The 22,225-nt window shown below is 45.7% G+C and overlaps 1 protein-coding gene across 8 annotated transcripts in view; it reads left to right on the top strand.

Moving 5' to 3' along the window:
- The window catches only part of hemk1 (HemK methyltransferase family member 1), a 164,385-nt gene that overhangs the window by 1,336 nt on the left and 140,824 nt on the right, over nt 1–22,225 (top strand). For 7 of the 8 annotated variants that reach the window (XM_070895592.1, XM_070895594.1, XM_070895590.1 and 4 more), the window contains exons 2-4: nt 701–1,705; nt 4,449–4,540; nt 7,441–7,534. In XM_070895592.1, coding sequence (XP_070751693.1) covers nt 1,418–1,705; nt 4,449–4,540; nt 7,441–7,534 — 474 coding nt within the window. In that variant the 5' untranslated portion in view covers nt 701–1,417. The remainder of the gene's footprint in view (nt 1–700; nt 1,706–4,448; nt 4,541–7,440; nt 7,535–22,225) is intronic. The other variant, XM_070895593.1, reaches the window with a different exon arrangement.

Here is a 22,225-nt window from a genome sequence, read left to right on the forward strand (position 1 = left end):
AGATCTAACATAAAAACAGAAAATGCACGCAACAGGTCAGGCAGTATCTGAGAGAAACAGAGTTAACGTTCTGTTGAAAGGCCATTGACCTGAAACGTTGCATGTTACAGAAACCGCCTAATATTTATTCCCATTAAAATCGATACTAATAATTCCTATCCCCTTCATCATCTTTTAGTGAAAACTGATTAAAAGTGGCAGGAGAGCCTCAACATCCATGCCTGCTGAGTTGATACGATCTGCAGTCAGTGACAGAATAGAGTGAGCTAACAAGGATTAGGCCAGATTCCTATGGGGAGCCAACCTGTTCCTGACAAGACTGGCCAAGCCCTGGGAGTAGGTAACCTGCCCGGCTGCGTGGGGGATTGTATGTAGTATTAGGAGACTTAAAAAAGAGCAGAGAACGGTTTGTTAATAATTTAAAAAAAAAACAAGTTTAAGAATGTTGCGTTGTGATAAACCAGGTAATACTGCACTGTGAAGCACCATAAAGTCATGACTTCTGCTTTACTTCATAAGTGAGTCCCCCACTATTCTATCATCATGTATATCTGAGGGATTAGTTTTATCACAGCACAGAATAGGGAGGCAGTAGCTGTATCACACTGTATTTTTGATATTTCTGTTGCACCAGGAAATTTGAACTATTATACTTATTTAAAATTTGTTTATTTGTATAATTTTATATTTGCCTTCACAGATTGCCCACACTCGAATTGGACTTGTTGACTGTAGAGGTTAAAAAGGAGATTATTAGAGCTCCATCCGCATGTGTCAGCCGTGGCTCAGAGTAGCACTCTCGCCTGTGAGTCAGAAGGTTGTCGGATCAGTGCCTTGAGCTGAGCTGGCACAGTGCAGTACTGAGGGAGTGCTGCACTGTCGGAGGGGCAGTACTGAGGGAGTGCTGCACTGTCGGAGGTGCCATCTTTTGGATGAGTCGATAAACCAAGGCCCCTTCTGCGCTCTCAAGTGGACGAAAAAGATTCCACGGCACTATTTCGAAGAAGAGCAGGGGAGTTATCCCCGATGTCCTGACCAATATTTATCCCTCAATCAACATCACTAAAACAGATTATCTGGTCATTATCATATTGCTGTGCGCAAATTGGCTTCCACGTTTCCTACATTACAACAGTACTTCATTTGCTGTAAAATGCTTTGGGACGTACGGTGGTCGTGAAAGGCACTATATAAATGCAAGTCTTTCGTTCTTCCACAGTGCCCAGGGACTGAAGTTAGGAATCACAGGAACATGGCAGATCAAGCCCATGATGGAAACCGTTGATACGAGCCCCTCACACAAAGCAAGGTTGCGCCAACATCATTTAACACTTTGAGGAAAGGAAATTAGTACTGCAAAGACCCCTGATAAAATACGCCAGGGCTGTGGAGAGAAGTAGGAAGGAACGTCGACGAGATGAGAAGCCGACATGGGTGGTCGAATGTTTTCTCGGGATGCTGTGTGTGCTTGGCCTCGCGTCTTCGAGCACAGTCACACCTTCGCAGCAGAAGTGAACACACTGCATTTCATGCGGCTGCCTCCTTTTCAACTGCTCTCTCCAGGAAGCTTTGCAGATTAGTGCATGAGACAATGACGGGAGCTAACTGCGTGACCCACTTGCAAAAGATGTTTGAACAGGAGGGAATATCGGAGCCACAACACTCAAGTGAACACATAGTATCCCATGTGCTTGGCGGAAAAACTGTTAAGTATCATGAAATTCAAATCTATGTTAGACAGCTAACAGAGACTTGGGTCTGTTGAAATGCTTTTAAGTGTGATGTAATTGGTTGGTTGCCTTAAAGGGAATAAAAGCCTTATGTATATTATATATGAGGGGAATTGGAGAATATGAACATAATGTAAGGATATCACACACAGGTGTTCAAAATTGTGAGGGAGTTTTAGGAATATAGGAACAGGAGGAGGCCATTCAGCCCCTCGAGCCTATTCCACCATTCAATTAGATCATGGCTGATCTGTATCTTAACTCCATCTACCCACCTTGGTTTCGTAATCCTTAATACCCTTGCCTAACAAAAATCTATCCATCTCAGTTATGACATTTTCAATTGACCCCCCCCCCCCCCAGCCTCAGCAGCTTTTTGGGGGAGAGAGTTCTAAAATTCCACTACCCTTTTTGTGAAGAAGTTCTGTCTGATATCACCCTTGAATGGTCTAGGATTGATACCTGGGCTTGGATGTTCTCACTAGGTTTGCAGTATGGTGTAATGGTAGCCTTGTGAAATCTCCATGTATCTGCGCTGTACATGTCTTTTTAGTGAAACGTGTGAAATGTTTGTACTATATCCACTTGAACTGTGAAAAGCACCTGTCAGCACGACTATAGATTTTGTCTGCTGAAAGTTGGGTTGTGTCGTGTCCAGAGACAGTATTTTGAGCTGTATAACACTGAAGTACTGGTAATCTTACACTGGAGTTGAGCGCAATTTGAGGTGTTGAATTAAAGGTGGCATTACACCACAGGAGCATAGTTCACCTAGCACTGGCTGCAAACCATGGTGTAATTGAGCTGACCATCAGGGACTTTACAACATTGTAGTGAAATGTAAATCTGTCATTGGGATAAGGCTGCTTACTCCTGCAGCTAAACACTGAGAGCTAGTCCCTGGCTTTTACACTCGATGCCAGTTGAGTTTCTACATTACATGGCTAAACACACAGCAGCTCTAAGACAACACTAACAACAACCTGTATTTATATACAGGTATAACATCTGAAATCCGGAGTTCTAAAAACTGGACATTGTACAGATTGCAAGAGTTATTATCCGGAATCCGGAAATATTTCCCAAAAAACGGACTTTTAAGCTGTACATACCTTTTTCAAACATAAATCAAAAAAAAATACGCAAACCGACGTGACCCGGCCTGGCCTCGAGATTCGGGCCGTCGGCTCTAATGCTCGAAATCCGGAAATACTGGTTGTATCTCTCCAGTCTGGGACACTCTAATCCGGAAACCTCCATGGTTTGACATTAGTTGGGCCTGAGGGAGGGGCGGGTTTATTTTTTTTAAAGTTTTGATTGGCTGGAGCGGCTGTCAGTCGAATTGTGTTGGTACTCCATTCAAATTTGGTAATCGAGAGAGAGGTCAGAACTTGCACTGGATTGGAGGTACAGTCGAGGCTGAATGGGCCCATACTGCATATGCTGCTACAAAGTAGAAGAGGCTTCAAAGTTGTTAAAGCAGCTTTCATTTTCTTTGTCTTTGCCCACTGTCATGTTTTACTATCAGTGAGTGTGATTGGCTGAGGGAGCCGCCCACAGGTTGCTAGCACGCGCGCACACACTCTGGAGCCCAGGGGATGTTGACGGGTGCCGGTAAGTGTGACCTTCTGTGGTTCGGAAAATTCTCTGTTCTGGCATCGGTCAAGTCCTGAGGGTGCCAGACCAGAGAGGTCCAACTACATGAAAGTTGGCCCAAGGGTTTCTGGATTTGGGACGTCAGATTGTCTCCGAAATCTGGAAATATCCAAAACTTGGGCCTAGGGTTTCCGGATTCGGGACGTCGTATTTCTTCTCCGAAATTTGGAAAAACACAAAAAACGAAATGGCCTCAGTCCCGATGTTTCTGGTTTCGGAACGTTCCTGTAGTGCCTTTAATGTCGTAAAACATCCCACAGGAGTGTTATAAGACACACAAAATTGACACCAAACCTTAGAATCATAGAATGGTTACAGCACAGAAGGAGGCGATTTGACCCTTCAAGCCTGTGCCAGCTCTTGCAAGAGCACTTCAGTGGTGGAACTTTAAGTGTACTGTGAAACTTTCAAAAGAGAATTGGATAAAAACTTGAAGGAGAAACATTTGCAGGGCTATGGGAAAAGAGCAAGGGAGTGGGACTAATTGGAGAGCTCTTCCAAAGATATGGCATGGGCTGAATGATACAGCTGAGGAGGCCATTCAACGATTCTGAGTATATTGGGGCAACATTGAATTCACTTAACTGCAATTTTTTCTATATCTATATGATACCAGCATCTCATTGAAACATGGAGGATTCTAAGTGGGCTTGACCGGGTAGATGCTGAGAGGCTGTTTTCCCTGACTGGAGAGTCTAGAACAAGGGCGTCATAGTCTCCGGTTAAAGGGTTGGCCATTTAGGACTGAGATGAGGAGTATTGTGAATATTTGGAATTCTCTGCCCCAGAGGGCTGTGGAAACTCAAGTACATTCAAGGCTCGGTCATTAGATTTTTGGGCTCTAAGTTAATCAAGGGTTATGGGAATAGGGCAGGAAAGTGGAGTTGAGGTAAAAGATCAGCCATGATCTAATGGCGAAGCAGGCTTGAGGAGCCATATGGCCCACTGCTCCTATTTGTTATGATCTTAACATGGCGAATGAGCGCAGTGACAACAGTGCTCATATTTATTCAACAAACTTAGTCACTTTTTAATAATTGTCTTTCTTCCTGCTCTTTACAGATTCACAGCATTGCAGAGGAGGCCCTCTCCCGCCCGCTCACTGCAGAGCAGAAGCAGAAGATCTGGGATTTGTGTTCTAGGCGCCTTCAAAAGTGCGAGACTTTAAAAATATTTTTACCCTTCCTTTCCCTCCTTTTTAAAAAAAAAAAGTATTTTCTTCACTTTTTAATCTCAAGCCCACTATACTGCACTATATACTGGCAAGGTAGCTGCCCAGGCCTCATCTAATGTCACTTTATATCTAGTGGCTGCACAGTACGAGGGTAACCTATCAAGATTCACCCAGCAGCTGTTACTTCCTTTACTGTGTGGACGCATCTAGGCGCTACATCACTTCTCCAATTGATGATTCTGGCAAAATCGGGATGTCTGCATGTGAGAACTGGAGAGCGCAGAACTGCCTTTCAGTGCAGGGCATTGATGCACCAGTGGTGCATTGATACACCAGTGCCGCATTGTTACACTAGTGGCACATTGTTATATTAGTTGCACTAGTGGTACATTGTTGCACTAAGAACTTAAGAAGTAGGAGTAGGCAATTTGATCACTTGAGCCTGCTCTGCCATTTAATATGATCATGGACTCAGTTCCACTTACCTGCCCGCTCCCCAAAACCCTTTGTTCCCTTATTGCTCAAAAATCTATCTGCACCTTAAATATATTCAATGACCCAGCCTCCACAGCTCTCTGGGGCAGAGAATTCCATAGATTTACAACCCTCTGAGAAGAAATTCCTTTTAAATGGGTGGCCCCTTATCCTGAGATTATTATGCTCTTTAGTTTCAGTTTCCCCTATGATTGGAACATCCTCTCTGCATCCACCTTGTTGAGGCCCCTCATTATCTTATATGTTTCGATAAGATCATCTCTCATTCTTCAGAACTCCAATGAGTATAGACCCAATCTAATCAACCTATCTTCATAAGTCAACCTCTCATCTCTGGAATCAATCTAGTGAACCTTCTCTGAACAGCCTCCAATGCAATGTCCTTCCTTAAATATGGAGACCAAAACTGTACGCAGTACTCTAGGTGTGGCCTCACTAATACCCTGTACAGTTGTAGCAGGACTTCACTGCTTTTATACTCTATCCCCCTTGAGATAAAGGCCAACATTCAATGTACCTTTCTGATTACCTGCCTACTAACTTTTTGTGTTTCATGCACAAGGACCCCCAGGTCCCTCTGTGCTGCAGCACTTTGCAATTTTTCTCCATTTAAATTATAATTTGCTTTACTATTTTTTTCTGCCAAAGTGGATGACCTCACATTTTCCCACATTGTACTCCATCTGCCAAATTTTTGCCCACTCACTTAGCCTGTCTATATCCCTTTGCAGATTTTTTGTGTCATCCTCACAATTTGCTTGGCAACATTACACTCGGTCCCTTGATCCAAGTCATTAATATAGATTGTAAATAGTTCAGGCCCCAGCACCGATCCCTGCGGCACCTCCGTAATTACTGGAAAATGACCCATTTATCCCGACTCTCTGTTTTCTGTTAGCATGGATGGAGGATTGGTTAACTAATATATTACCCCCAACCCCGTGAACTTTTATCTTGTGCAGTAACCTTTTATGTGGACCTTATCGAATGCTTTCTGGAAATCCAAATCCACTGGTTCCCCCTTATCCACCCTGCTCATTACATCCTCAAAGAATTCCAGCAAATATGTCAAACACGATTTCCCTTTCTAAAACCATGCTGACTCTGCTTGATTGAATTATGCTTCTCCAAATGTCCTGCAACTGCTTCCTTAACAATGACACATGTTAGGCTAAGCGGTCTATAGTTTCCTGCTTTCTGTCTACCACCTTTTTTAAATCGGGGTGTTACATTTGCGGTTTTCCAATCCGCTGGGACTTCCCCAGAATCCAGGGAATTTTGGTAGATTACAACCAATGCATCCACTATCTCTGTAGCCACTTCTTTTAGGACCCTGGGATGCAAGCCACCAGGTTCAAGGGACTTGTCTGCCTTTAGTCCCATTATTTTACCGAGTACTACTTCTTTAATGATAGTGATTGTATTAAGTTCCTCCCTCCCTACAGCCCTTTGATTATCCACTATTGAGATGTTTTTCGTGTCTTCTACCGTGAAGACTGATACAAAATATTTGTTCAAAGTCTCTGCCATTTCCCTGTTCTCCATTATTAATTCCACAGTCTCATCCTCTAGGGGACTAACATTTACTTTAGCCACTCTTTTCCTTTTTATGTACCTGTAGAAACTCTTACTATCTGTTTGTATATTTTGTGCTAAGGTTTACTTTTATAATCTATCTTCCTTCTCATTATTTTTTTAGTCGTTCTTTGCTGGCTTTTAAAAGTTTCCCAATCCTCTGGCCACGTTTTATGTCCTTGTTTTCAATTTGACACCATCCCTTATTTTCTTAGTTAGCCACAGGTGGTTATCCTTTCTCTTGCAGTCTTTCCTTCTCATTAGGATATATTTGTGTTGAGTTATGAAATAGCTCATTAACTGTCTGTTCATCAACTGTCCCACACTTTAGTCTATTTTCCCAGTCCACTTTAGCCAACTCTGCCTTCATACCTTTGTAGTCTCCATTATTTAAGCTTAGGACACTGATTTGAGATCCAACTTTTTCTCACTATTTGTGCCGTCAACTCATCTATTTTGTTACGAATGCTATGTGCATTCAGATAAAGAGCTTTTAAATTTGTTTTTTTTACGATTTTTTTTTCCTGCTTTGACCCCACTTTCTGATTCACTTTTATGTTGATACATTCTGTCCCTTCCTGTCACACTCTGGTTTTCATTTCCCCCAATACTGGCGCATTGATGCAGTGGTGGCGCATTGATGGACTAGCAGCGTATCAATACAATAGCAGTGTATTGATGGACTGGTGGTGGAACACAGGCCACTGTGGGGATTCCTTGTATTTACTGCAAGAATATATTAGTGGCATTGTAAATGATGATTTATTTTTCAGCCTGAGTGATTTGTTCTCTTTTTTTTTTCTCTCCTAGTATGCCTGTGCAGTATGTGATTGAGGAGTGGGACTTCCGTGATCTGACCCTGAAAATGAAGCCACCAGTCTTTATTCCCAGACCGGAAACAGAGGTACACAACTACATTCAGTTACAAGTTTGTCTGGGATTGCATGGTGTGTGTTTGTGCTCCAGTTCGTCAAGGCAACCTGCATTTCTGTATCGATAAATACATTGATAGATGAACCAAATCATTCAGTGTAGGGCATCACTAGGGTTGAAAGATTTTGCAGGAAGATGAAATAAATCAAGAAAGAGGTGCTTGGGTGACACAAAGTTTGGATTTCAAATGGCTGTGATTTGATTGGAAGGCTATTGGGTTTTCGGAGATCCCTGGTGTTGAAGTCCTGGGAAGGAATGAGTAAATATCAGTGCAGTGAGTGTTGATTGCAACGTTTTGAGGAAGCAGCAAAGAGCAAGGTTGTGCGGGGTAGTATATCTGGGGCTTAAGGGGAACATGAAAAGAACATTTCAGAAGAGCAAGAGAGGGAAGTTGTGAGGAAAGTCACCAGATGCTGATCCTGTGCACTGTATGAAACGAATGTTTGCCTAACGTACTTGATGCAGAGCACATATGTGCACGTTAGAGCTGCATTTACATGGCAATTTAAGATGGGTTGTCACCAGGTTTTCAGTAAAACATGATGGTGAGTGGCTCAATTATTTTTGTGTTCCGTCTCCACTCAAACTATGAGAACCACATACATCACAATGATAGATTTTGCCTTACAAAACTTGAGTCTGTTGTGAGCATTTTAAGATGTAAGACAATAGAGTGAAATACTGTTGCTGGAAGCAATTTAAGATGATAATTTAAGTGTTGCCCTGTATTAAGGTCTGTTGACTAAGTGTCATTTTTTCTTAAATGTATTCGTACCAAAATAATGGGGGGGAAATTGCAGTCGGAGGCTTCCTTCATATGAACGCCTCCGACCCGAAATCTTTTAACGAAAATATCAGGTGGTCCCAGAGGCACCTTCATTCGGTTGGAGGACTTCATTCGATGTGCAGTGTACTCTGTTTTTATGAGTTCCCATTGCTATCAATGAGAATAACCCCCTAAAACAAGAAACACAACATAAGACATTTAAAAAAAAAAACACCTCACATATTTAAAATTAATTGAAATTAATTGTAATTAAATGTTTTCGAGGGGAAAAAAAAATATTTTTGGGAATTTTTTTTAATGTGTTTTAATAGTTAAAAATAAACTTCCCTTAATGGACAGGGTTTTTAATGTAAAAATGAGTGTTTAAATTTCATTTTTATATGTTTTAAAACTCTTACATTGGTAAAAGTAAGCTATTGCGTCTGCTTTTACCAGGCGTAAAGGTTTGAAGGACATTCGCTGGGCATGAGGTGGACAAATAGCCCAATCTATCCCGTGCGGGTGTCCTTCTCCCGGGGATGCAGAGGATCTGTCAAGAGAAATCTTGACAGATTGGAAAAGCTGATATTTGGTGCATGCGCATCTCGCCCCGAAAGCCGGCTTTTGCGTGGCCTTGCCGGGTCCGTGCACACTTCGTATGGACCTGGCGAGGCCAGAATTTTCAGCACAATAATTAAGTGCCCTGACAACACTGCATGAAATGAAGGGGGCAATTAAACTGTAAAGAGGAAAAATAAAATAACTGAGAATGATCGTATATTTCAGTTATTATTATTATCGTTGAAGTAGTTAGAGAGTAGGAGGAAGCAGAAAAAGGGGGCGTATGACAGATGTCAGCTTGCTCATAGAATCAGGCTGAATATAAAAAGTACAGAGAAGAAGTGAAAAAGGAAATGAGGGGCAAAGAGGCAGTATGAGAATAGATTGGCAGCTAACATAAAAGGGAATCTAAAGGTTTTATATAGGCATATTAATAATAAAAGGGTTGCTAGAGGAATGGTGGGGCTGATTAGAGACCAAAATGGAGATCTCCAAATTGTAATTTCCTACATCACATTAGTGACTACACTCCAAAAAAAGTAGTTAATTGGCTGTAAAGTGCTTTGAGACGTCAGGTGATCATGAAAGGCGCTATATCTTTCTTTATCTATTGGCAGAGGTAGAAGGCATGGGCTGAGATACTGAATGAGTATTTTGCATCACTGTTTACCAAGGAAGAGGACTTTGCCAAAGCTACGGTAAACAAGGAGGTACTAGAAGGTCTGTCGGTTCTTAAAGAGGATAAGTCACTCGGTCCGGATGGGATGCATCCTCGGTTGCTGAGGGAAGTAAATATAGAAATTGCAGAGGTGCTGGCCACAATCTTCTAATCCTCCTTAGATACAGGGGTGGTGCCAAAGGACTGGAGAATTGCAAATGGTACACCCTAGTTCAAAAAGGGGGAGAAGGATAAACCTAGTAATTACAGGCCAGTCAGTTTAACATTGGTGGTGGGGAAGCTTTTAGAAACAGTAATGCGTGAGAAAATTAAGAGCCACTTGGATAAGCATGGACTAATAACAGAGAACCAGCACGGATTTGTTAAGGGCAAATCACGTTTGACGAATCTGATTAAGTTTTTTGATGAGGTAACCGAGAGGGTGGATGAGTGCAGTTGATATTGTGTATATGAATTTCAAAAGGCATTCGATAAGCTTGTTAACAAAATTGAAGCCCATGGGGTGAAAGAGACAATTGCAGCATGGGTACACAATTGGCTAAGGGATAGAAAACAGAGTTGTTGTGAATCTGTCCTGTCCTCACCTCATGCGCTCATGCATAGACTTTCCGGCAGCATGGAACCCCCGGCTAATTCTTCCATACCCAGCAGAGGGCTGCTGAGCCCAACCATCTTACTGCCCTGGCTGAGAGCACCCAGCTCTGGGATCTAACCTGGCCCTTCGCGGTTTGTGTATAGTTCCACAAAGGACGATGCATTTTGCTAACCGAGTCAGAGCAACTCATTAATGATTTAAAGACGTTTTAAGACTCTTGCATGGGTTGCCCCAAAGTGCTTTGTGCCTGAACTCAACGGCATCACCAGTGTCATTGCATGATTGGGGAATGTGCAGTGCGAACCGTAAGGAGCTTGCTGTTCTCATGGCAGCTATGTTTCCAGTGCAGAGGAGTTCAGAAGAGATTTAATTTAATTTAATTTAATTTAATTTAATTTAAAGTATATCCTCTTGAAAAACCACTGTCCTTGGAATCGACTTGAGGAGGCTTTCCATATTTCGTTGAAAGATCGGCGGCCGAACGAATCCCGAACGGACATCTGTTATACTCAAACAACCCCTTGTGTGTCGTGATGGTGGTCAGCTTCTTCAACTCACTCGCCAGCTCCTGGGTCATGTAAGCTGAGGTCAGGTCCAATTTTTAAAAAGTTTTGCCACCGGATAGCGTCGCAAAGAGGTCCTCCGCTCTCGGTAGCGGATACTGGTCTTGGAGTGACACCCGATTGACGGTGGCCATGTAATCGCCACATCTCCTGACCGACCCATCCGCCTTGAGCACCGGCATGATCGGGCTCGCCCAGCCACTGAATTCGACTGGCGAGATGATGCCTTCCCTCAGCAGGCGGTCCAATTCCCGCATCACGGCACCGCTCTGGCCTTGTGGAGTACTGGCCTGGCGTCATGATTTATGTGAATCAGTACCTTGGCCCCCATGAAAGTGCCGATTCCGGGTTGAAATAATGAGTCAAATTTGTCCAGGACCTTTGAGCATGATACTCGCTCCACAGAAGAAATTGCATTGACATCGCAATTATAATCTATCAAAATTCTCTGGACTCTGGGGAGGTGCCATTGGATTGGAAAGCAGCTAATGTAACGCCTCTGTTTAAAAAAGGGGGCAGACAAAAGGCCGGTTAGTTTAACATCTGTAGTGGGGAAAATGCTTGAAGCTATCCTTAAGGAAGAAATAGCGGGACATCTAGATAGGAATAGTGCAATCAAGCAGACGCAACATGGATTCATGAAGGGGAAATCATGTGTAACTAATTTACTGGAATTCTTTGAGGATATAACGAGCATGGTGGATAGAGGTGTACCAATGGATGTGGTGTATTTAGATTTCCAAAAGGCATTCGATTAAGGTGCCACACAAAAGGTTACTGCAGAAGATAAAGGTACGCGGAGTCAGAGGAAATGTATTAGCATGGATAGAGAATTGGCTGGCTAACAGAAAGCAGAGAGTCGGGATAAATGTGTCCTTTTCAGGTTGGAAATCGGTGGTTAGTGGTGTGCCACAGGGATCGGTGCTGGGACCACAACTGTTTACAATATACATAGATGACCTGGAAGAGGGGACAGAGTGTAGTGTAACAAAATTTGCAGATGACACAAAGATTAGTGGGAAAGCGGGTTGTGTAGAGGACACAGAGAGGCTGCAAAGAGATTTAGATAGGTTAAGCGAATGGGCTAAGGTTTGGCAGATGGAATACAATGTCGGAAAATGTGAGGTCATCCACCTTGGGGGGCGGGGGGGAAAAACAGTAAAAGCGAATATTATATGAATGTGGAGAAATTACAACATGCTGCAATGGAGAGGGACCTGGGGGTCCTTGTGCATGAAACTCTTTTGAGTGCATGAATCCCAAAAAGTTAGTTTGCAGGTGCAGCAGGTAATCGGGAAGGCGAATGGAATGTTGGCTTCATTGCGAGAGGGATGGAGTACAAAGCAGTGAGGTCCTGCTGCAACTGTACAGGGTATTGGTGAGGCCGCACCTGGAGTACTGCGTGCAGTTTTGGTCACCTTACTTAAGGAAGGATATACTAGCTTTGGAAGGGGTACAGAGACGATTTACTAGGCTGATTCCGGAGATGAGGGGGTTACCTTATGATAATAGATTGAGTAGACTGGGTCTTTACTCGTTGGAGTTCAGAAGGATGAGGGGTGATCTTATAGAACCATTTAAAATAATGAAAGGGATAGACAGGATAGAGGCAGAGAGGTTGTTTCCACTGGTCGGGGAGACAAGAACTAGGGGGCACAGCCTCAAAATACGGGGGAGCCAATTTAAAACCGAGTTGAGAAGGAATTTTTTGTCCCAGAGGGTTGTGAATCTGTGGAATTCTCTGCCCAAGGAAGCAGTTGAGGCTAGCTCATTGAATATATTCAAATCACAGATAGATAGATTTTTAACCAATAAGGGAATTAAGGGTTATGGGGAGCGGGCGGGTAAGTGGAGCTGAGTCCACGGCCAGATCAGCCGTGATCTTGTTGGGTGGCGGAGCAGGCTCGAGGGGCTAGATGGCCTACTCCTGTTCCTAATTCTTATGTTCTTCTGTTCTTATGTTCTTATAATGTTGGGGCGGTCCAGAACCAGGGGTCACAGTCTGGGGATCGGGGGTGGGACATTTGGGACCGGAGATGGGGAGAGGCTGCTTCACCCGGAGGGTGGTGGGCCTGTGGAGTTCTCTGTCACGGGGGGTTGTTGGGGCCAGTTCGATGGATGTATTCAAAAAGGAGTTAGATGTAGTCCTTGCTACTGGGGGGATCAAGGGGTATGGCGAGAAAGCAGGAATGGGGTACTGAAGTTGCATGTTCAACCATGAACTCATTGAATGGCGGTGCAGGCTCGAAGGGCCGAATGGCCTACTCCTGCACCTATTTTCTATGTTTCTATGAATGTCTGTCTGTTTTTCAGACTAGAAGGAGGTGTTCCCCAGGGTTCAGTACTATTTTTGATATACATGAATGACTTGGTCTTGGGCACAATTTTGAAATTTGCAGATGACACGAACCTTGTAAATGTAGTAAACAGTAAGGAAGATAGTAATAGACTTCCAAAAGGACATAGACAGGCTTGTGGAATGGGCAGATACATAGCAAATTAAATTCAATGCAGAAAAGTGTGAGGTGTTACATTTTAGTAGGAAGAATGAGGAGAGACAATACATATTAAATGGTACAATTTTAATGGGGGCCCAAGAACAGGGAGACCCGGGGATATTCGTGCATAAATCTTTGAAGGTGGCAGGACAGGTTAACAAAGCCGTTAACAAAGCAATATAAAAACAGAAAATGCAGGAAATCTCAGCAGGTCAAGCAGCATCTGTGCAGAGAATCAGAGTTAACGTTTCAGGTCTGTGACCCTTTGTCAGAACTGGAAACGTTCGAGATGTAACAGATTCTTAAGGAAGTGCAGGGGCAGTGAAAGGGGGAGGGGAGGATAGAACAAAAAGGAAAGTCTGTGATAGGGTGGAAGGCAGGAGAGATTAAGAGACAAAAGGGATGATGGGCAAAAATGAGATGGTAATGGCACAAGTTAAGAAACAAAAGATGAGTCTAGATGGGATGTGAATGACGGAATCATCACCAGCTGTCTTGGGAAACAGAAAAAAAGGGGTATAAAAAAAAATAGGGGCAGAGGTTATGATCTGAAATTGTTGAACTCGATGTTGAGTCCAGAAGGCTGTAAAATGCCTAAACGAAAGATGAAGTGCTCTTCCTTGAGCTTCATTGGAACAGTGCAGTGGGCCGAGGACCGAGAGATCAAAATGGGAGTGGAGCAGAGCATTCAATTGACAGGCGACCGGAAGCTCAGGGTACTTCCGGACTGAACGGAGATGTTCTGCAAAGCGGTCACCCAATCTGCGTTTGGCCTCCCCAATGTAGAGGAGACCACATCATGAGCAACGAATACAGTATACTAAATTGAAAGAATACAAGTAAATTGCTGTTAATAAAGCACATGGGATCCTGGGCAAATAGAGGCATAGAGTACAAAAGCCAGGAAGTTATGCTAAGTCTATATAAAACATTAGTTCAGCCCCAGCTGGAGTATTGTGTCCAATTCTGGGCACCTCACTTTAGGAAGGATGTGAAGGCCTTTGGAGAGGGTACAGTAGAGATTTACTAGAATAGTTCTAGGGATAAGGGATTGCAGTTACGTGGATAAACTGGAGAAGCTGGGGTTAGAGCAGAGAAGGCTAAGAGGAGATTTGATAGAGGTGATTAAAATCATGAAGGATTTAGATAGAGTAAATCAAGAGAAACTGTTTTCAATGACGGAAGGGTCGATAACGAGAGGGCACAGATTTGTGTTTGGCAAAAGGACCAGACACTTTTTTAACAAAACGAGTGGTCAGGATTTGGAATACACTGCCTGAAAGAGTGCTGGATACAGATTCAACAGCAGCCTTCAAAAGCAAATTAGATAAATACTTGGAGAAAAAATTGCAGGGATATGGGGAAAGAGCGGGGGGGAGTGGGACTAACTGGATTGCTCTTCGAAAGAGCCGGCACAGACTCAATGGCCGAATGGCTTCCTTCTGTGCTGTACTATTGTATGACTCTATCTGATATCCCTTTATATCTATTAGTATATTAAGTCTTGCATAGGGAACTCCTTTCCTGTCCTTATTAACCTCACTTCCTTAACAATTTGAGTCTCTTTTTTTATGCCATCATTTAATAATGGCAAAACCTTGAAACATAATTTTGCTATTGTGCTATAATTTCATGCCTCAAGTTACTAGGTAACGCTGTTGCAACACCCTTCCAGTCATCGGGGAGCGCTGTTGTGACAATCTTTCCACCACCTTGATGCTCTATGGCAACAACTTTCCAGCCACTGGGTAGCGTTGTTGTGATGCCCCACTCAATGTAAAATGCCTAGCTGTTCCCGCTCTAAACTAAATACATTCTGGGCCTACACCAGTGTTCGCTGTGAGCGGCGCTTTGTTCTGCGCGGCCAGTTACTTTTACATTTCTGCGCATGCGCGGTACTTGCAATGTAAAAGCCAATGAGCAGCCTGCGCGGGACCTTTCAGATCAGCGCACCTTGGCGGGAACATTGCTGGACACCCACTTCATCTCCCAGCTCTGCCTCTGGATCCGCTTCTCTCACATGTGGCCACGTCCCCCTCTCCACATGTGGCCCCGCCCCTCTCCTGCCTCTGGCCCCGCCTCTGGCCCCACCCCGCTCCCTGCCTCTGGCCCTGCCCCGATCCAGCTCTGCTTTTGGCCCAGCCTCTGGCCCGCCCCACTCCCTGCCTCTGGCCCTGCCCCGATCCAGCTCTGCTTTTGGCCCCGCCTCTGGCCCGCCCCTCTCCGGCTCTGCCTCTGGCCCCGCCCCGTTTCCTGCCTCTGGCCCCGCCCCGATCCAGCTCTGCCTTTGGCCCTGCCTCTGGCCCCGTCCCTCTGAGGCCTCTGCTGCTGGCCCAGCTACCATTAATTTTATTAAATGTGACCAGCATTCTCCCAGCCTCCATGGCTTTGTCCCATCCCTGCAGCTCATTAACTTCTGAGCTTTCTCAAAGCCTTGCCTTGCCCGTTGCATTGCTTCCCATTCTGCATCTACCTGTGGCTCCATGCTCCCAGATCTGTCTATAATAGTGGTGCTCTAATTGTCTCCCCACGTCTCCTTTTAAACCGGACAGGCTTCAACTCACTGCGTTCAGTCCCATAGGAGATTGACTCAATGGATTAAAAAAAATTCTTCCGTGTAATGCGCACTTCCTGTAAGGGCCACACGTACTTTGTGTAACCCTTTCCTTGCCTCATTTTATCGATTGCACCCCTGTAACACAACTTTTATTCTCTGACCCACTGTGAGCAGCGCTACTGGAGATCTGCCAGTGGACAGTCAAACCTTTGAGCTGTATCGCAAATGTCGCAGTTTGTATAGGATTACTTACAGGCTGTTCCCCTTATTGGATCCCTCAACATCGTGGGCCACCTCAACCTGCGAGAGAAAAAGGGCTGGAGTATGCCATTGCAACTTCCAGCGCGAGTTTGAAGTGGGCGACTAGGTGACGTCATCAGGTCGCTATTTGGAGCGTGGGTAGGAACATCGACAGGGCCCTGGTACAGCAGAGGAGCGGAATGGTCATGGCGGAGGTGCAGCGAGTGATCGAGGCGGAGGAGCGTTGAGGGATCGTGGCTGAGATTCGGTGGGTGATCGTGGCGGAGGTTCGGCGAATGTTTGGTGCGGAGGTGTGGTGGGAGATCATGGCGGAGGACCGGCAAGTGTTTTGTGGCGGAGGAGTGGTGAGAGATCGTGGCGGAGGTACAGCAAATGAAGCCATGGGGCCCAGAAGAACCGAGGGCCATGGGGCAGCAGGGACCAGCACACACTGCGATAGATGTGCGCACTAGGTCCGTGCAGCAGAGCAAGTCTCCAGTCGTCCTGGTTAACCCTTGCCACTGGATAAAGGCCTAGCTCTGTAAGCCCGTGTGTTGGCTGATGTGCAGTGGTCACCACACATTAAAAAAAATCCATGCACAGGCATCTTCCACCCTTTCAATTGGAGTTCAGGATTGGAATATCGGGTCCTCCATTGAAACATCTATGAACTCATGTGGAAGCAAGTCATCCTTGTTCAAGGGACCACCTATGATGATGATAATGACTTACAGGCTGGAGTGTGTTACAAGGCAGCTCAAACAGGAGCAGTGAAGCCTGAGTCATCTACTGTATCAGTGTTATCTGAACCTTGAGATGAGGTTCATCCATGAAACACACTCTCTTTAACCTTTCCTATTTATAATTTGTACAAGTTGAGTTCAGGGAAGTTGTTTTCTGGTGATAGTTATGTTTCTGCTCGCAGTGGGCTTTGCAGAGAATACCGACCAACACCAGAGTTCAGCTGTTCAAGGAGACAAACTGTCAAAGTGCTGGAGGGTAGGATGGTAACCTGATTGATCTGCCAGATGATTTGGGCTACAAGGTTCGTAAGAAAGACTTTCATTTATATAGCACTTCAGGACATACCACCTAATGAAGTAATTTTGAGAGGTGATCTCATTGAAATATGCAAAATTCTGAAGCTGAATTGACAGGGTAGATGCTGAGGGGTTCGAGAGTCTAGAACCAGGGGCACAGTTTCGAGGTTAAGGGGTCGGGCATTTAAGATGGAGATGAGGAATTTCTTCACTTAAGAGGGTTGTGAATCTTTAGAATACTCTGCCTCAGAGGGCTATGAATCGTTGAGTATATTCAAGGCTGAGCTAGATAGATTATTGGACTCTAGGCAAATCAAGGGATATGGAGATCGGATGGGAAAGTGGAGTTGAGGTTAAAGATCAGCCATGATCTTTTTGAATGGCGGAGCAGGATCGAGGGGCTGTATGGCCTACTCCTGCTCCTAATTTTTATGTTCTTTAAGTGTAGTCACTGTTGGAATGTAGAAATGTAGCCAATTTGTGCACAGCAAGCTCCTACAAACAGCAGTGTGATAATGACCAGATAGCGATGTTGATTGAGGGATAACCGGGTAGAACCTCCCATCTCTTCTTCGAAATAGTGCCATAGGATCTTTTATGTCCACCTGAGAGAACAGACAGTGCCTCGGTTTAACGTCTCATCTGAAAGACGGCATCTCCATCAGTGTGGTGCTCTCTCAGTACTGCACCGGAGTGTCAGCTTAGAATTTGTGCTCAAGTCTCTTGACTTGATAGAAAATTGTATTGTAAGTAACACTGGGTGGGGGCAGGGGGGGGCGGGGGCATACCGGCTCCCGCAGAATTACGCGGGAGTTTGCGGAGGCACTAACATGGTAGCGCGGTGGCCAGCGAGCAGTGCCCCGTGCCTTTGTGTAACTGCCGATGATACCATTGTGTGCGGCGACCCCTTCCGCCCCATGGTGGAAATTGTCCAGTGCCCCGTGGGTTGCGAATCGGACGGACCTCCGCTCCCATGGCAGAAGTTAAAGGGGAGGTACGCTGCGTCACGCGTCACCATTTTGGCTATCTCAGGTAGGCCCGCCTTGCTGCTCCGTGGCGTGGTCTGGGCCGCCATCATGTAGCCCGGCACTCCGTCTCAGGTGCCGGGCTTCGGCCTCAGTACCACCCTGCCCTGGTGACCCAGTGGAGGCAGAGTGCTTCGTGGCCCTCCCTAAGCTGCCAATCCCACCCGAATGGTGCCCTGGATACCACCCCAACAGGAAGTGGAGTGCGCAACATTGCGTTCCACTTTCTGTGAGGGTCAGTAACCCAATTTCTCTTCCAGGGTGGGGCTTCTGCGCCGGACACAATGTCCAGCCCCAGAGAGGTTACTGTCCCCAACCGGAACGATAGCCAATTTCGAACCCTTGCAGTTTCCCATACACTGCTATTTTAAACTGTTGAAGGTACCATAATAAGACCACTCTTTTGTGCAGGCTGGCATTGTCTATTCCCTCCTTTTTTTAATGATGTACGGCATTACCCTTAGAGTCCAGCAGATGGCTGCATTGGCACATTTGTAGTTTGAATCTCAGACTTGCATACAAAACAGATACTCTGGGTGAGAAATTCGGCCGCGTCTCTGTTGCGGTGTTGATCCAGGCAGAGCGGTACATTTAGCGCCTTGAAAAAGTTTGTGCCTCCCACTCAGAAATTCATCAGAATCGGTCGAAGAGCTGACGGGCGATAAGTCAGCCGTTGCACACCAGAGCTGGGGGGCGGCGGTCGATACATTTTGCATACGCATGTATGGAACTCCGAATCAGATCCTATGAAAAGCTGAGTCTTAAAGGCCCGGCATAGTAATGCACCCATTAATGTTTTCAAAATCACTTGTTTTCCCCCCGTACTGTTATGTCTGTCTGCCGCTGCAAACTCGGAGGCTCACGCACCGTGCTGTGTGTAAACGTTGCACTGACTGTGACCTCCCGAGGGAAGCGCTTCCTCATCCCTTTAAGTAACCTCCAGTTAACAGCTCTGCAAGCCTGCACCGACTGTTTTTCCAGACATTATTAATGGCGGGTACTCAATGAGGCGCACGCACCAAATTTACCGACCGAGGCGCAAGTGTGCACGTGCTCAAGCGAAAGGTTGGTCCTCATAGGGGAAACTAGAACAAGGGGGCATAGTTTCAGAATAAGGGGTCACCCATTTAAAACAGAAATGAGGAGGAATTTCTTCTCAACAGAGGGTCGTGAATCTTTGGAACTCTCTGCCCCAGGGAAGTGGAGTTGAGGCCAGGATCAGATCAGCCATGATCTTATTGAATGGCAGAGCAGGCAAATGGCCTACTTCTGCTCTATTTCTTATGTTCTTATGTTGCACCAGGAATACGTCATGATTGGAGTGATTGCCAGCAGCCAGGCGCTACTGGTTTGCACCCCTGGTGAGCCGCTAATGAATTTTCTTTCAGGGCGCTAAAACCTGTGTGCCCGGTCACTAATATCTAGCGCTCACGTTAACGCCCCCTCTCGCTGCTAACTGAGGCTATAGACAACCGAAAATTCAGTTTTGAGCACGAACACCCGCTATTCAGAGGAGATTTATTTTATATATCCCTGTCTCACGAAGATTTGTAAATAATCTTGCTGCTTTATTTTTACTTATCTACTCCTTGCAACTGCAAAGTCATTTTTCCATGGTTTTCTGATTGTGCAGAGTGATATTCTCAAATTACAGGGAATTGTAAATTGTACTGCCTCCTGCCCACTTTCACCATTCCAGCTCAGATCTGCGTGTTATTTGCCTTGCAGCATCAGACTTGTATGTCACATTAGTTGTTAAAGGAACTCTTAACTCAGACACCAGAATCTCGACAAACTAATCGCTTGATGGCCCAGAAACCATCATGTTTCAAGCAGCTGTTGATACTGTAATAACGATTGAGAGTTATTAGTTGTCAGCTGTGGCTCAGTGGGCAACACGCTCGTTTCTGACTCAGAAGGTTGTGGGTTCAAGTCCCACTCCAGGGACTTGAGCACAGAATCCAGGCTGACACTCCAAGTGCAATGCTGAGGGAATGCTGCACTACCGGAGATGCTGTCTTTCGGAGGAGATGTTAAACCCCTCTCGTCTGCTCTCTCGGGTGGAAATAAAAGATCTCACAGCATTATTTCGAAGAAGAACAGAGGCGTTGTCCCCTGTGTCCTGGTTGATTATGTATCTCTCAATTAACATCAGTGGAAAAAAAATAGATTCTCTGATCATTATCACATTGCTGCTTATGGGATCTTGCTCTGCGCAAATTGGCTGCTGTGTTTCCTACATTACAACAGTGACTACACTTCAGAAAGTACTTCATTGGCTTTAAAGCGCTTTGATGCAATCTGAGATCGTTATAAGTGCCAAGGGCTGAAATTGCCGCCCTCTAAGCTCCATTCCCGCCTCTTAAAGGCAGAGAGGCCTTACCGACCGGGGACGGACGGATAGGCCGACTTGTCCGAAATTGTCCCCGGGCCGGAAGCAGCGGGAATGGGTCACCGCACCACCCACTTTCCCGCTGTGTTGGGCATGCGCCGAGCCCTTACCGACAGGCTGTGACCCGCTTTCCGACCCCGCAGGGAATTGCCCCGCGGGAGCAGCGCTGCCACTGATCACTTTCCCCAGCTTGGAGCTGTCTGTGGCTGGGCAGCGCGTCCACTGCCAGGTCGGGCCGACAGTTATGCTCCCGGGTTCTGCACGGCCGCCAACATGGGGCAGCCTGGCACCCCCTCTTGAGTGCCAGGCCGCTGGTCCAGCCGAAACCCTCTCTAGTGGCCCAGTGGAGCTAATGCAGAGTTCGCAGCGGCCCTCCCCTTTAGCTGAAGGGGAGGGACGTTGTGACGCGACATGTTCATGTCGCACTGATAACATCAGCGATGCACTGATGTCGTCATGTAATGATGAATCCTATGTAAACCGATGTAACCTCGCTCCAGATATCCTGGCTCTGATTTTAAGGTTATGTCCCTTTATCCTAGACTCCTCCGCCAGCGGAAGAAAATTGTCTCTATCTGCACTTTCAGTACCTTTCAAAATCCTAAAAGCCTCAATCTAATCACCCCTTAACCTTCTATATTCCAGGGTATACAAGCTTAGTTTATGTAATCTCTCCTCATAATCTAACCCTCGGAGCCACGGTAACATTCTGGTGAATCTGCGCTGCACTCCTTCCAAGGTCAATATATCCTTTCTAAGGTGCGGTGCCCAGACCGTTCACAGTGCTCAGAGATGTTCCTTCCCATAGTATCACAGGTGACCTTAATTCAGGTCCCTAACACTATCAAGGCCCCCAAATCTTCTTGAACCAGCTCCTTTAGTGATGTTATCGGTAGCCACTGTTCAACAACAATAACTTGTATTTATATAGCGCCTTTAACGTAGTAAAACGTCTCAAGGCACTTAAGAGCAGTGTTATAAGACAACAATTTGACACCGAGACACATTAGAAGACATGACGGCAGATTGGTCAAAGAGGTAGGTTTTAAGGAGCGTCTTAAAGGAGGAAAGAGAGGCAGAGTGGTTTAGGGAGGGAATTCCAGAGCTTGGGGCCTAGGCAGCTGAAGGCAAAAATTCAAAGGGAAGGGATTGTGATGGAGGCCGGAGGGGGCAATATTTATCCCGCATCGCAAATGAAGCCGCTGGTGGCTCCTTGCCCTGGCACACCATGCCATGCCACCACCACTTCCAACTCAAAGGAAGGAAAATGAGAAAGACAGAGAAAGAAGCAGAAGAGCACAGAGTGAAGCAACAATGAGGGTTTAGGGAGAGAGAAGCAGACAAGAAGAGAATGAGAAACAGATCAGAAATGGTAGTAGAGACAGGCAAGCGAGCCATTATTCTTTGACTTATTGTGTGCAATGTCAGGGGACATCATCTAGTATGTGTATTGAGGATGCTGCCATGAGCTTTATAGTACAGGTTGAACCTCCCATATCCGGCACCCTCGGGACCTGGCCTGTCCCGAACGAGGGATTTTGCCGGATGAGGGGAGGTCATGTGTTTTGGTGGGCTGCGCCTTTAAGTGCTGTTGCTGGGTTAAGTATGTGTGTGCGCTGATTGGTTGAACTGACAGTCAGTCAGCCAATCGGTGTGCAGGTGGGCTGAGAAGAGTCAGCGGGCCAAGAAGATTCAACCCGACCACCCGGAGTGAGCGCTGTGGGGAGGAGCGGCTGACCCGAGGAC

This window comes from Pristiophorus japonicus, chromosome 12 (genome assembly GCF_044704955.1).
Source record: "Pristiophorus japonicus isolate sPriJap1 chromosome 12, sPriJap1.hap1, whole genome shotgun sequence".
Taxonomy (NCBI): Eukaryota; Metazoa; Chordata; class Chondrichthyes; family Pristiophoridae; genus Pristiophorus; species Pristiophorus japonicus.